This window comes from Punctularia strigosozonata, assembly GCF_000264995.1.
Source record: "Punctularia strigosozonata HHB-11173 SS5 unplaced genomic scaffold PUNSTscaffold_2, whole genome shotgun sequence".
Taxonomy (NCBI): Eukaryota; Fungi; Basidiomycota; class Agaricomycetes; order Corticiales; family Punctulariaceae; genus Punctularia; species Punctularia strigosozonata.
In genome coordinates this window covers 2,216,178-2,227,961 of record NW_006767434.1, presented here as the reverse complement: position 1 = coordinate 2,227,961, position 11,784 = coordinate 2,216,178, and the positions used below count along the sequence as shown (strand labels likewise).

Below are 11,784 nucleotides of genomic sequence, written 5' to 3'. Positions count from 1 at the left end.
CCGATGCGGCCCGGGCTGATCCGCATTCCCACGTTTACGGGAGGCACCGTGAAGCCTGACTGCGTTGCCAGTGGGTCAAACCAGCTGCTATATCGAAGTTCATATGTAGGTATAGGGCGATCTGATCGTACAGGCAGGTAATAATAGATAAACAATATGGAAACCAAACAGTAAGGATCGACCCAAGAATCGACTAATACACGACACCGAGAACGAATCTCCACCTGCGGTGCCAACGCTATGATCACAGATCGAACATTTTGCCCGGTTACTTCCTGACATAGGGCGAGCCGTAATCCACCTCGGTGTCGACAGTGATCTTGACGCCGCGGTCATCCTGCGGAACCGGAGGGATGCCATAGATATCATCCTTGTCACGAACACTGCTCTTCCCGTCGATCTCCGGGGCGTCGACCCACTGCGAGGTTTCCTTGCCAACGTCGAGGGTGTAGGTCTGGGCACGACCGTTCGTCGACACATGGGGCGGCACACTGCCGGTGCGAGGAGTCGAGATGACGTGCGTGCTGCGGGAACCAGAGCCGGTCCCAGTGTGAGCAGTCGAGTGAGCGCCGTGGAAGGTGCCGCCCGACGCAAGCGAACCGCGGACAGACAGGATGATGCGGAGGGTCATCGACGTCGTGAGTACGGCGGCCATGCTCGTCACAATCGTGCGAATGGGATCTTCAGGCCCGGTGGGGGTGATAATGAACCAGAAGAGCATGTTGACCATGTTCACGGCCCAGATAGCCTTCACCAAAATCGTTAGTCAGGGATAAATTCACGCAGCTCCTTGTACTCACGCCGTACAGGTTCAGGCCATCGCGAAGCATCAAGCGCCACGGCGTGACCTGCTTGATCTCAAGCGATTTGATGGAGCGGTTCACCGCGAGGAGCAGAGATGCAGTATAGAGCAGCGTAGGCGCAACCCAGTAAACGCCAACCCATTTGTGCTTCGGCTCGGCGATACATCCCTGTCCTTCCAGCAGTGGAGTGGCTATGAACAGCATTGATCAGATCGCCGCCGCGAAAGCCGGAACGATCAGGAGCTTACAGCGGTAGAAGGCACAGCAAACGGCTGTCGCAACAATCTGGAGGGCGAGCAAAGCGCTCATGCCACCCAGGACGGCGCGGCTCTTGTCATAGATGGCATGAATGCGAATGACGTGAACGGCAGAGCAGGCCGCGAGGAGAATGGCGGTGCAAATAGGCTCGAACAGGAAGAAGTTCTGGCATCTCTGAGGGGTGATTGAGTAACGCGGAGCGCATCATGCTGCGGAAACTCACGTCCTGCGACCATTTCGTATCAAAGAATGCGACACCTGTGAAGCACGGCGACTAAGCCACGTATCAAAGCACGGTTTCAGAATCACCCACCGACGATTGTGAATTCGATGGGCATGAAAATCCTGAGGAAGTGGTAGATTATCTTCAGGACCGGCCATTCAGCTGTCTTGAAGAGACGCCATGTACGGGGCGAGAGGACGAGCGTGTCCCATGCCGCCACCGTAAGCGTGCAGACGAAGAAGTACTTGTGAGCCGATAGATGCGGGGGAAGATTGAGGGACGGAGGGAGGATGTCGGCCAAGCTCATGGCGGGCGGTGTCGGCGGGCCGGCTGGTGCAAAAAGGTTAGGAGGAGCTGGCCCAAGCAGCGATGGATGGAGAGAGAGGAAGAGGAGCACCGATAGGCTCGACTGTTGGGAAGGAGATGATATGACAGGACGACCGTGGGGTACGGAAACCGTTTCCTTTTTGGGAGCCGCCCAAACTGATCCTGCCAAACGCCTCCAGCTCAAGCGGGATCTGCCCTCGGGTAGTAACCGAGCTACCTTCGCCGCCGGGATCGCAACGAATTCGCCACCGACAACGCCAAAGCACTCGCGCGCCATTGCCTGCACAAACACTACTCGCTACAAGGCGTTCTGCTGCAAAGCGCGGTGTTCACTGGGCAGCCATATCGGTCTCCTCGGTTCCTGCATCAGGTGCATCAGCTTCACCGGTGTTCCTCCATCACCCACCACCGCCCTGTTCTCAGAATACGCCAACTCTGAATTCAAATGCGCCATGCAATCTCCCCACTGCCCTCCAAGTATCTATCACGTTCACGTCCCCATGGAGTGTCCGAGAGCTTCCAGTGGAACAGCTTGGGCGTCGAAACTGCAAGCAGCCCTGCTCATCTCTTGCAACGTGTGACCTATGGATACCTTATGCCTCTGCTTTAGGTGCAGGGTAGCCAATATAGCTGTACTATGCCATCAACGAGTGCAGTTCTCCCGCCCTCACCGGCTCTCCATGTCATGTTTGCACGTTTGGCAGCCTAAACTAGTCGCTTCCCTGCCATGGTATTTACGGTCCGACACCGCCTGCCAGGGCGATCTCCTATCGGGGATAGGCATATGGTACCGCGTGAGATCTACTCGATTCTTTCCGACTAGCGCTATCGTCCGAAGCTAACTAGCGTGCTCATCATCACCACCGATGTTTTCTGATGACCGTATCTTGCGTACGCGCTCGGTGTCAACCTGAGGCCAGGGAGGTGCAGCGTGCAAGATTGGGTTGAACAGACTACATGACCATGCCAAAGAACCGCGAACGCTGGATTCAGGGCTATAGATGGCGCTGGCGAGAGAATAGGGAAGCTGAGGACGGTGGGTCACTTCGCCATGAATCAGCTTCTGGTGAAGCACAACACCCACGCTGACTTCTTGTTCATCAATCGCCGAACAGCAGTCGAGACGGGGCAGGAAGTCTGTATCAGCACCTATTAGCCCTCGGCGGGCATGCTTGAACATTCTGTCTATCACGCGGTAATTATACATTCGTTGCAAGGGCTGAAACTGCTCTATTATCATGCAATGCATAGTACGCAATATTTACGACAGGAGCCGGGGCAAACTAGACAGCAGGGTTGGACGTGCGCGACAGCGAGCAACGAAGGGATCATGTATTACATGGAGAGATGGATGGAATGAATGCTAGGGGCGACGATTAGGACAGCGTTCGACATGCAACGGATTGACAACGGTGGGATGAGTAAAGAGAGCGAGTGGCGACGGTTGACATTCGGACGGAAAATAGCGGCAGAACCGCAGAATAAGGATGAGAAGAATGAAGAACGAAACAAAACGATGCATGGATGGCGCGGGAAACATTATCGTCCACACGTGCATGCAGCGGTACCGAGCTGAATCAGCCGGCGCATAGTAATACAACGCGATCCTCCGGAGGACGTCGTGGAATCGTTATCGGGTCCGTGGGTGACGAAGTAAAAGTTGATCATGATTGTGCTCGTACACTTTTCAGTTCATTGACGAGGCGCTAGACGGCGGTCGTCAACACTTTTCCTGATGCAACGACTCGACGGGACATACCGTGGCCTCTTCTAGCAAAGCCTGTTCATCAACGGCGCTGTCATTGGCCTGGCCCAGTTTAATGCCATACTGCAACAACTGTTGCATATAGAAAGGGTCAATGATGGTTTCGTTCGATGCGAGAAGATCGTCGGCGCGAGGTGGTTCCGCTGGAATGATAGGGCGTGAGCATCCTGAGCGACCAGAGAGGGTGTAAACACCCACGTTCTTTCATCGCTAACCAGTCTTGTTCGAGCAGCTCCGGAATGGTCGCGCGATCCTTTGGCCCACGACACAGACAACTCTTCATGCTGAGGACTACATCCTTTCTCACGCGACGTTTCAGGTGATCCAGCGTCTTTGGAGGTGTCACCGACGCGGTGGCGGTCAGGCGTTCCACGGGCACCGAATATTCCGGGAATGAGATACCATGATTAGGATCCGGAATTGCGCGCATTTTCTGCACCATCGACAGGTGATAGAAGGGCGGGTGACCGTACACCATCTGGTATAAGATGCACCCTAATGACCAGACGTCACTCGGGCGACCGACCTTCAGGCGTCGCATACCCTCGGGAACCTCTATCGCCTCAGGGCTCATATAATTTACAGTACCAATCTATGTCAGTTCATTCAGCGAAAGCCCACACCTGGACTGGCATTGTCTGTACCTGGTGGTCCCTTTGGATGTTCGTCGTATCGTTGGCGATGGCATTGGCGATACCGAAATCAATGAGCTTCAGTTGACCCCTGACCAGAACGAAGTTTGCCGGTTTCAGATCCGAGTGGACGATCTTCTCCTCGTGTATGACATGCACGGCTTCCAGCATCTACAAGACGGAAAGCAAGTCAGACATGGGACGACACCGTTAACGGAGTTTAGGTTTCACCTGTTGCCAATAGTAAGCAATCCATACCATGTTCATGGGTTGATTCTGTTGCTCTTGCAGTAATCGTGCTAAATCTATGTTTACATGCATCAGCAGTCATACGCAAAAGATCCGCGTATGACAGTCCCACAACTCACCAATCTCACCACATTCCATGACGAGGTGCAAATACCCCTTGCTACTCCCACTCCCTGCCTTGGCTTCACTATCAATCAACCGAATGATCCGACTGTTGCCCTCCAGGCGCTTGAGCAGGGCGATCTCGTTCATGTATCCGTTCATCGTTTCCGTGTCCGTCTTGTCTAACGAGACGCGCTTAACAGCAAAGATCTCGTTCTGCGACGACATCACGCGGTAAACCCGAGAAGTGCCTCCCTTGCCGATCAAATCCAGGCGCGCATATCCTCGTTTGTTGACCTGCATGTCATTAGTACGCGAGCGTAAATATCGGATGGGTGGATTACGACGTACGACGATAGTTCTCGTACTGGGCGCAGCTTGGACCATCTGATTTGGGGGCGCTGGAGGTGCAGAGGCCGGCGGAGGCATAGGTGCCTGCCGTGAAGCTCTGACATGCGAAGTTTGTACGACCTCCGATTGCTGCTTCTGATGCCCATACCCATTCGCCTGGTGATGTCCGCGACCGTTGGCTGACGGCGCGACGTTCCGCTCCCTTTCCTTCTCGGGACCATCACCAGCAGCCCACGTCTTCCCGACCGCACGGTCGGCACCCAAGCCTGGCGGGTTGATGAGGTCGCTTGTTGTCGGCGCCTCGGGCGCGGTCGGGTTCCGTCTGTGGTACCGGTTAGAGTCTCTGCCAGAGGGAGAGATGCGCTGCGGTAACGCTGACTGCGATGGATCCCGTTCAACAAGCGTCGTTGAAGCCGACGAGCCCGGCGGCTGGGGTACGGAACGTAGCGTATCCGAATCTCGTCGTTGGTGCGAGTAGCTGGGCCGGAGGTATGGTTGTTGCATATGCGTGGGCGAGCCATTCGGTCGTTCACGGGCGCTGTCCGGTGTTCCACCTACACATGGGTTAGAATCGATTCATCCTGCACAAGAAGGTTCTCACGATCCGAGTCAACAACGTTCTGGTCAGATAGCCCGCGGTCGGCACGTATACGCTGCTCCATCATCCGGCGTTCCTCGATAGTGACGCGTCTCGGCCCTGACGCGTTAGAGTTCATGCTCATACTTGTCGAAGGCCGAGAGTTTGACTGTCCATGTTCACGAGAAGAAGGCAGAGCATATTCGTCAGGTGGCGGCCCTGGCATCTCGTTAGGGTCGCATTGCTAACACGAACACAGACTGTCGTACCCGCTATCGCGTCGCTAAGACTGGCTGATCGTCTCGGACGCCCTCCTGCCGATGTACCCAACGACGGAGAGATGTCCATGTATCCGTAGCTATGTGATCGCGGTCCGTTGGCGGGTGCAGAGAGTGGCCCATTGGGATCCTCCACTAAGGACATGCGTCGTCAACAGACTGATTCGGCGATATACACAAATCACAATAGCGAGGCAAAAAAAATACAGCGCAAAGGGACCAAGAGGCGAGTATTCACCTAGTTCCGTACGATCCTCCGTTGTCGTACGTGGCGGACTCGTGCGTCCCTCGTGTTCGCTAACTGCGCCCATACCGTGCGCGTACTTGACGCCCTTGAGCATACGCGCAGGCCTCATCGACCCAGGAGCGATTTGACGTAACGGGCGCTGTGAAGAGGACGGGGCGACGCCGGATATGGGACGCTGCACCATCGCGTGCGCGCCGGTACCTCGCGTCCAGGGCGCGCGTTTCAGTCCCGACGCATGGTCCTCCGCTGAATCGACACCAGATCGAGCAATGTTTTCCTTCTCGTCTTGCTCTGGGGTGCCTTCTCGGGGGTCATCGCTGGGGAACCGCACAGGGCGGCCTGTAGCACGGGCCGATGGGCCCGCCAATACGGTGGGGGTCGACTGAGCGCGCTGAAACGAGCGCGCGGGATTGGTTGTGAGAGGTTCCTGTATGGATCCTGCGCTTCCGGATCGGGATAAGCCTGTCGGTTTACCGCTCGCGCTCGAGATGCTGGGCACTGGCGAGGGCGACTTGGCGTGTTGGTCTAAATGACGCGCCGAACCGTAATGCAAATCCGGAGGTGTGGGCGGTGAAAATTGCGACGAGGCGTGGTGGTTCTTCGTGATGCGCACCGGCTGGCCGTCCTTGACCTCCCAGTCAAACGAGAGCTCGAGGATGGATGAGTCGCCGTCGGAGGGCGATATGGACGAGCGCGGGGTCGGGTGGTCAGCGTCGAGCGCGGGAGGTGTACTCGGAGGCGAGGGCATCGTGCTGGGCGTTGGAGAAGGCAACGACGAGGACATGGGCCGCGCGACGACCACGGCGATGGCTACAAGTGTGGGGGTGAGCGACGGCGGTCGTTTCTTTCAACATCGGCCTCATGGACGAACGCGATCACGTGCATTTTCCAACCTCGATATCCTTTCACGGCCTTCACTTTCGTGCGATCAGAGAGTGCTTGACTTACCCGCGCTTGGTCGTCTATTCGCACATTTGCTTTGGATGGGTGGCCCAGACCGTCAGACGTGAGCCACCACAGAATCGGGACCTCGTTCATCAAAGCTTTCAGGCGTTCTTGGAAGTTGCGTGCTTTCATCTTATCGTTCCCAAGCATCAGGAAGTCTAGCCGTGGCCATCGGTCTTATATCCAAGGCAGCCCAACTGGTCGAACCGGCATCGACTCTCAACCACGAGGCGATCGGGGACCAAAGTTTGCGATCATGCGCAGACTATTGGGCTGCTCTCCTGAGAAGTGTATGTAATGAAGCCAAAAAAAGTCATATCATCTAGTCAAATTTCTGGTGAATTCTTCCGTGGTCGTTGAAGCGGAGCACTCGCAAGTGCGCCAAGCCAAGCAGGGGAATGCGCTAGCTGCACGATATCGCAATGTTGATATCGATTGTGGGGCTCTGCGGAGCGGTGTTGCAGGGGTGTCGGACCACACAATCACGGTATTCGTGTCTTTTTCCCTGGCGGCACAGTGTACTCGCGTTCCGTTGGGGCGAATTGTGCCGTCGAGCGGTGTGCGGAGTTGTTCGCGAGAGCAGGCCGCGAGGACGGGTTCGGGCAGTGCTCCTGCACCACGCTTCGTGCAACGTCGCGTCAGGATTGCAACTAACTGGCCGCGGCGTCGGTTTGGCGTCGGTCATGTTGGGTCGAGGATGTGCCGTGCTCCCGCTGGAGACCGATGATGGTCGAGCCCCGACGCGGAATCATAATGGCAGCTGCGCGCTCGCCAGGAACTCGTGTGACGGTGACACTTGCCCCACAAAGAACTCTGATCGGCCCCCAAATTTTGGCATAAAAGCCTGCTCGACCGCCTCAGACACCCGCGACCCGCCTCCTCCTTCCCCGCCACGACGTAGACACGACAGGGCAGGCCATGTCGGGCATCACCACCATCAGCCAGCAGGAGGTCGTCATCCCCGACCTCACCATCAAGGACCTCCTCGGCGCCATCCCGTACGCCGCGCCACCGCTCTGCGTCCGCGTCCCCTACTCACACGTCTGCCTCTCCAGCGCTCACTGTTTCCAGCGGTCCGCGCTCAGGTCGTCCCTCTACGTGTAAGTTTCCAGGCCTCTGCCACGCGACGTCAGAGTTTGACCCGCTCTCAGCGTCTGGGACTTCTTCCTCCTGGCGTGCTTCTACAAGGGCGTGACCTACGTCGACCCCCTCATCGCGCCCGAGCACATCAGCCTCCCGTCTCCCTACCTCTACCTGCTTGCGCGCGTCGCACTTTGGGCCGTCTACGGCTTCGCCGCTGGTTTGGTCGGTACCGGTCTCTGGGTCATCGCGCACGAGTGCGGTCACCAGGCGTTCTCCGAGTCCAAGTTCATCAACAATACCGTAGGATGGGTTCTGCACTCTGCGTGAGTCCCCGAAGCATGACCTCATTCATTATCCCTTGCCTAATCCCGCTACAGCCTCGGCGTTCCCTACCACTCATGGCGCATCACCCACGCCAAGCACCATGCATCCACCGGCCATATGACTCAGGACCAGGTTTGGGTTCCAAAGACCCGGTCTGAACGGTCTTTGCCTCCTCTCGACCCCTCGAAAGAGGACATCCTCGGCGCTAGCATCGTCGACGAAGTCAAGCAAGAGCTTTATGAAGCCCTCGGCGACTCTCCCATCGGCGCTACCTGGGGCGCGTTCGTCTACCTCATCGCCGGCTGGCCCATGTACATCATGACCAACGCATCTGGCCAGAGGCGGTACCCCCCGGGCACGAACCACTTCAAGCCGAGCTCGGTCATGTTCAAGCCCGAGCAGCGGGGTCAGATCATCCTCTCCGACGTCGGTGTTCTCATCTGGCTCGCGACCATCGTCGCCTGGAGCTACACCCGCGGCTTCGCTGAGATGTTCCGTGTCTACTTCGTTCCCTACCTCTGGGTCAACCACTGGCTCGTCCTCATCACCTTTCTCCAGCACACCGACCCCATTCTCCCGCACTACCGCGCACCCGAGTTCACCTTCCCCCGTGGTGCGCTCGCCACTCTCGATCGCAGCCTCTTGGGCGACCTCGGCGCAATCGGCGCCTGGATCGGCGCCTGCGCCACCCACGGTATCTCGGAGACGCACGTTCTTCACCACGTCTCCAGCAAAATCCCGCACTACCACGCGTGGGAGGCGACCTATGCTCTCCGCAAGAAGCTCGAGAGCTCCGGCATCAAGCTTGAGGGTCGTGCGGGTGGATGGGCGGAGATCTACCGTGTCTGGCACGAGTGCAAATTCGTTGAGGACGAGGGCAACGTCGTGTTCTACAAGAACGCCTACGGCCTTGCTGCGAGCCGCCCCCTCTACCCCGAGCACAGCGCCAGCGACTCTGGCATCGAGATCAACGACAAGTAGAACGAGAGGCTACCCGCACGCGCTTAGAGTCGGCGTGGCTCTCTTCGCCTGATTATATTAGACCAGTTTGTCGCTTGTGTTCTCCGCCCGATACCGGGCACCCCTCGTTCGTCGTTGCTGTCACTTGCTGATTCCCGCATGTTACATAATCAAGGGTTAGTCTAGTTCGGGGTTCGGTTTTACAAAGGAATGGCATACATCATACAATGCAATACAACGAGTCTCTCTCCCAGCTGTGGTCGTGTGGGAAGAAGCACCACGCTCAAATCTTTGCTCTGGTCGGTCTCGTGTTTGCCATATGATCTACTTACGGATCCGTTGATGAGCTGCGCCGCTGCATGATTCGCAAACGGGATGCTCATTCGCGTGCCTCGGTTATGCGAGCGAGTCAGTATACGCCCCATCCGCAGCCGCCTTGCAGCGGCATACTTACACCGGAACACCTTGCGATTGGCATCAGGTAGCTCGACCCGGCCTACCCAATGTTTGCTCCCTGGACGTTGCCCCTCGCGTTCGTTTTGTCCGCGTGTGCCACCCAGACGGTCCTGAATCACAACGGCCCGGATACCTTGAAGTTGATCACCCCCGAGCTCTCCGACTGGATCGATAGTCAGCTCGAAGGGCACAGGGCCGGGCTTACTCTCGGGATAGTCAGAATCGGCGGAGAGTATGATCAGTCCGAGTTCGAGTTCGGTGCATGGGGCAACAAGACCGAACACGGCGACAAAGCAGACCCGCACGTATGTCGCGAACGGACCGTCTACCTCGTGGTTGTCGCCTCGCTGACGAGCACCCAGACGCTTTTCAATATCGGATCGTGCTCGAAAGCCTTCCTGGGCGCCTCGATCGGCTTGCTGATCGACGACTTCGCGGCCGGTCGAAACGTGACGGCGCTCCCAGACGGCGTCGCGCGCTTAACATGGGACACGAAGATGAAGGGTCTCTTTCCGGATGACTGGCAGCTCGCGGATCCCTTGGCGACGTCGGAGGCGACTATCAAGGACCTCCTGACCCATGTTACGGGTTTACCCAGGTCCGTCGTGTTTTTCTGAAAAGCGAAATGGCATGCGTCTTCATGCAGCATCTACGCAGGCATGACAACATGTACGCTCCCTCGGAGTCGCCGTTGGATATCGTACGAAAGCTCAGACACCTACGTCCCACCCGCGAACTCCGTCAGCAATATCATTATAATAATGCGGTAAGCTGGTATCCCTCCCTCAAGCAGGAAATTGACCCCGATATCTAGATGTATATCACCGGCTCGCACATCGTGGAAACGTTGTCGGGGATGTCTTACGAAGACTACGTCGCATCCCGCATCTTTGGGCCATTGAATATGGATGTCACTACATTCTTCCCGTCCCGGGCCGATCCTACGCACCTGTCTCACTGCTGGACAGAAGGCGGCCGCAGAGTCCCGTTCCCTTTCGATGATCAGGGTGCAAAGTTGATAGCGGGCGCAGGAGGGGTCATCTCCAGCGTCACCGACATGGCGAGTCCACCGTTCGGTTTGCCGACCAGCATCGATATCCTCATCCCGATTCTCGTTCACAGACAAAATGGCTTGAGATGCTGCTACGCGAGGGACTCGGTCCATCGGCCAACGTCACAGTCATTCCTCAAGATATCTTCGAGGATCTTACCACTGCATATGTCGTTATCAACGGGAGAGGTTCGGTCACCCGGTCCATCCAGGGCTATGGATTGGGGTGGACCCGATTCTCATATAGAGGGCACGATGCAAGTTCTTCCCTCCCCGGGGATAGAATCCCAGCTGATATGCCTCAACATAGGTTTTGCAACACGCCGGCAATTTAAGGGCATTCAATGCCTACGTCGTGGTCGTACCATCGCTGGGACTCGGCGCGGTCAACTTCGTCAATGCTGAGGACCTAGACTGGCTCAATGATGCGGTCGTTCTCCGCGTGATCGATAAGCTACTGGGCCCAGAGACAGAGACGTCCGCTAGGTGAGAAATAATGAGGGGACAGCCGATTGACGTTCCGTCCACTGACGAGGACGTAGACTACTGACGTCGTCAGCGTCAAATCCGGTCTGGTCCCGGCCGGCGACTGATGGCGATGGAAATTCCGCTCATCCTCTGTCCAAGTTTGCCGGAACATACGAAAACCTAGGATATGGTCGGATCGCACTCTGCGCGCCTGCCAGCGAGTCGACGTATTGCAGCGAAGTGAGGCACACGTTCGATGCGGTGGATTCCGCGAATACCTCCTCCAAGCGCTCGGAGTATCAGCTCGTTGCCGCCCTCAAGCGGGCTCGAACCACACATGCCCACATGGCCCCATCACCCATACTCCGCCCTGAGTGGATCCATCACAGAAACATGACCTTCGCCTTATTCATGACGGAGCTTTTCACCGAGGGCTATGGAGCCGACACCAGACCATTCGAATTCCCGGTGACGGAGCGCATCCCGATCCTCGTTGAGTTCGCGGCGGCGAGCGACAGAATTCTGGGTTTCGGATATTTCGATTACAATGATGGCCTTGTTTTGCGAAAGGGGACTGCCAAGCAAAGGGCCTATACTTGGTTTGACAGAATTGACGGCGACTCATAGGTATCGGAAGCAGCAAAATTGCGAGGGTAATGTCTCTATGACCCCAACCATTCAGTGC

General features: G+C 56.9%; 4 protein-coding genes across 4 annotated transcripts; 2 read left to right on the top strand and 2 right to left on the bottom strand.

Moving 5' to 3' along the window:
• Positions 1-42: 42 nt before the first annotated feature.
• Positions 43-1,650, bottom strand: PUNSTDRAFT_50065 (uncharacterized protein). The gene is made up of 5 exons (XM_007380350.1): positions 1,375-1,650; positions 1,285-1,319; positions 1,052-1,235; positions 801-994; positions 43-748 (listed from the first exon to the last, which is right to left on the bottom strand). Exons 1-5 carry the CDS (start codon positions 1,589-1,591, stop codon positions 269-271), a joined length of 1,110 nt encoding a protein of 369 aa, XP_007380412.1. The 5' UTR covers positions 1,592-1,650; the 3' UTR covers positions 43-268.
• Positions 1,651-3,467: 1,817 nt separating this feature from the next.
• On the bottom strand, positions 3,468-4,662 carry PUNSTDRAFT_61636 (Pkinase-domain-containing protein; the record flags this gene model as incomplete). Its single annotated transcript, XM_007380349.1, has 5 exons — positions 3,468-3,674; positions 3,756-3,968; positions 4,021-4,179; positions 4,240-4,313; positions 4,377-4,662. 5 exons carry the CDS (start codon positions 4,660-4,662, stop codon positions 3,468-3,470), a joined length of 939 nt encoding a protein of 312 aa, XP_007380411.1.
• Positions 4,663-7,624: 2,962 nt separating this feature from the next.
• On the top strand, positions 7,625-9,376 carry PUNSTDRAFT_141429 (delta-12 fatty acid desaturase). Its single transcript, XM_007380348.1, has 4 exons — positions 7,625-7,755; positions 7,813-7,857; positions 7,909-8,163; positions 8,218-9,376. The coding sequence occupies exons 1-4, from the start codon at positions 7,676-7,678 to the stop codon at positions 9,143-9,145; spliced, it is 1,308 nt and encodes a 435-aa protein (XP_007380410.1). The 5' UTR covers positions 7,625-7,675; the 3' UTR covers positions 9,146-9,376.
• On the top strand, positions 9,337-11,769 carry PUNSTDRAFT_141428 (beta-lactamase/transpeptidase-like protein). The gene is made up of 7 exons (XM_007380347.1): positions 9,337-9,885; positions 9,943-10,178; positions 10,238-10,346; positions 10,395-10,640; positions 10,703-10,888; positions 10,942-11,117; positions 11,174-11,769. The coding sequence occupies exons 1-7, from the start codon at positions 9,628-9,630 to the stop codon at positions 11,724-11,726; spliced, it is 1,764 nt and encodes a 587-aa protein (XP_007380409.1). The 5' UTR covers positions 9,337-9,627; the 3' UTR covers positions 11,727-11,769.
• The last annotated feature ends 15 nt before the right edge of the window (positions 11,770-11,784 follow it).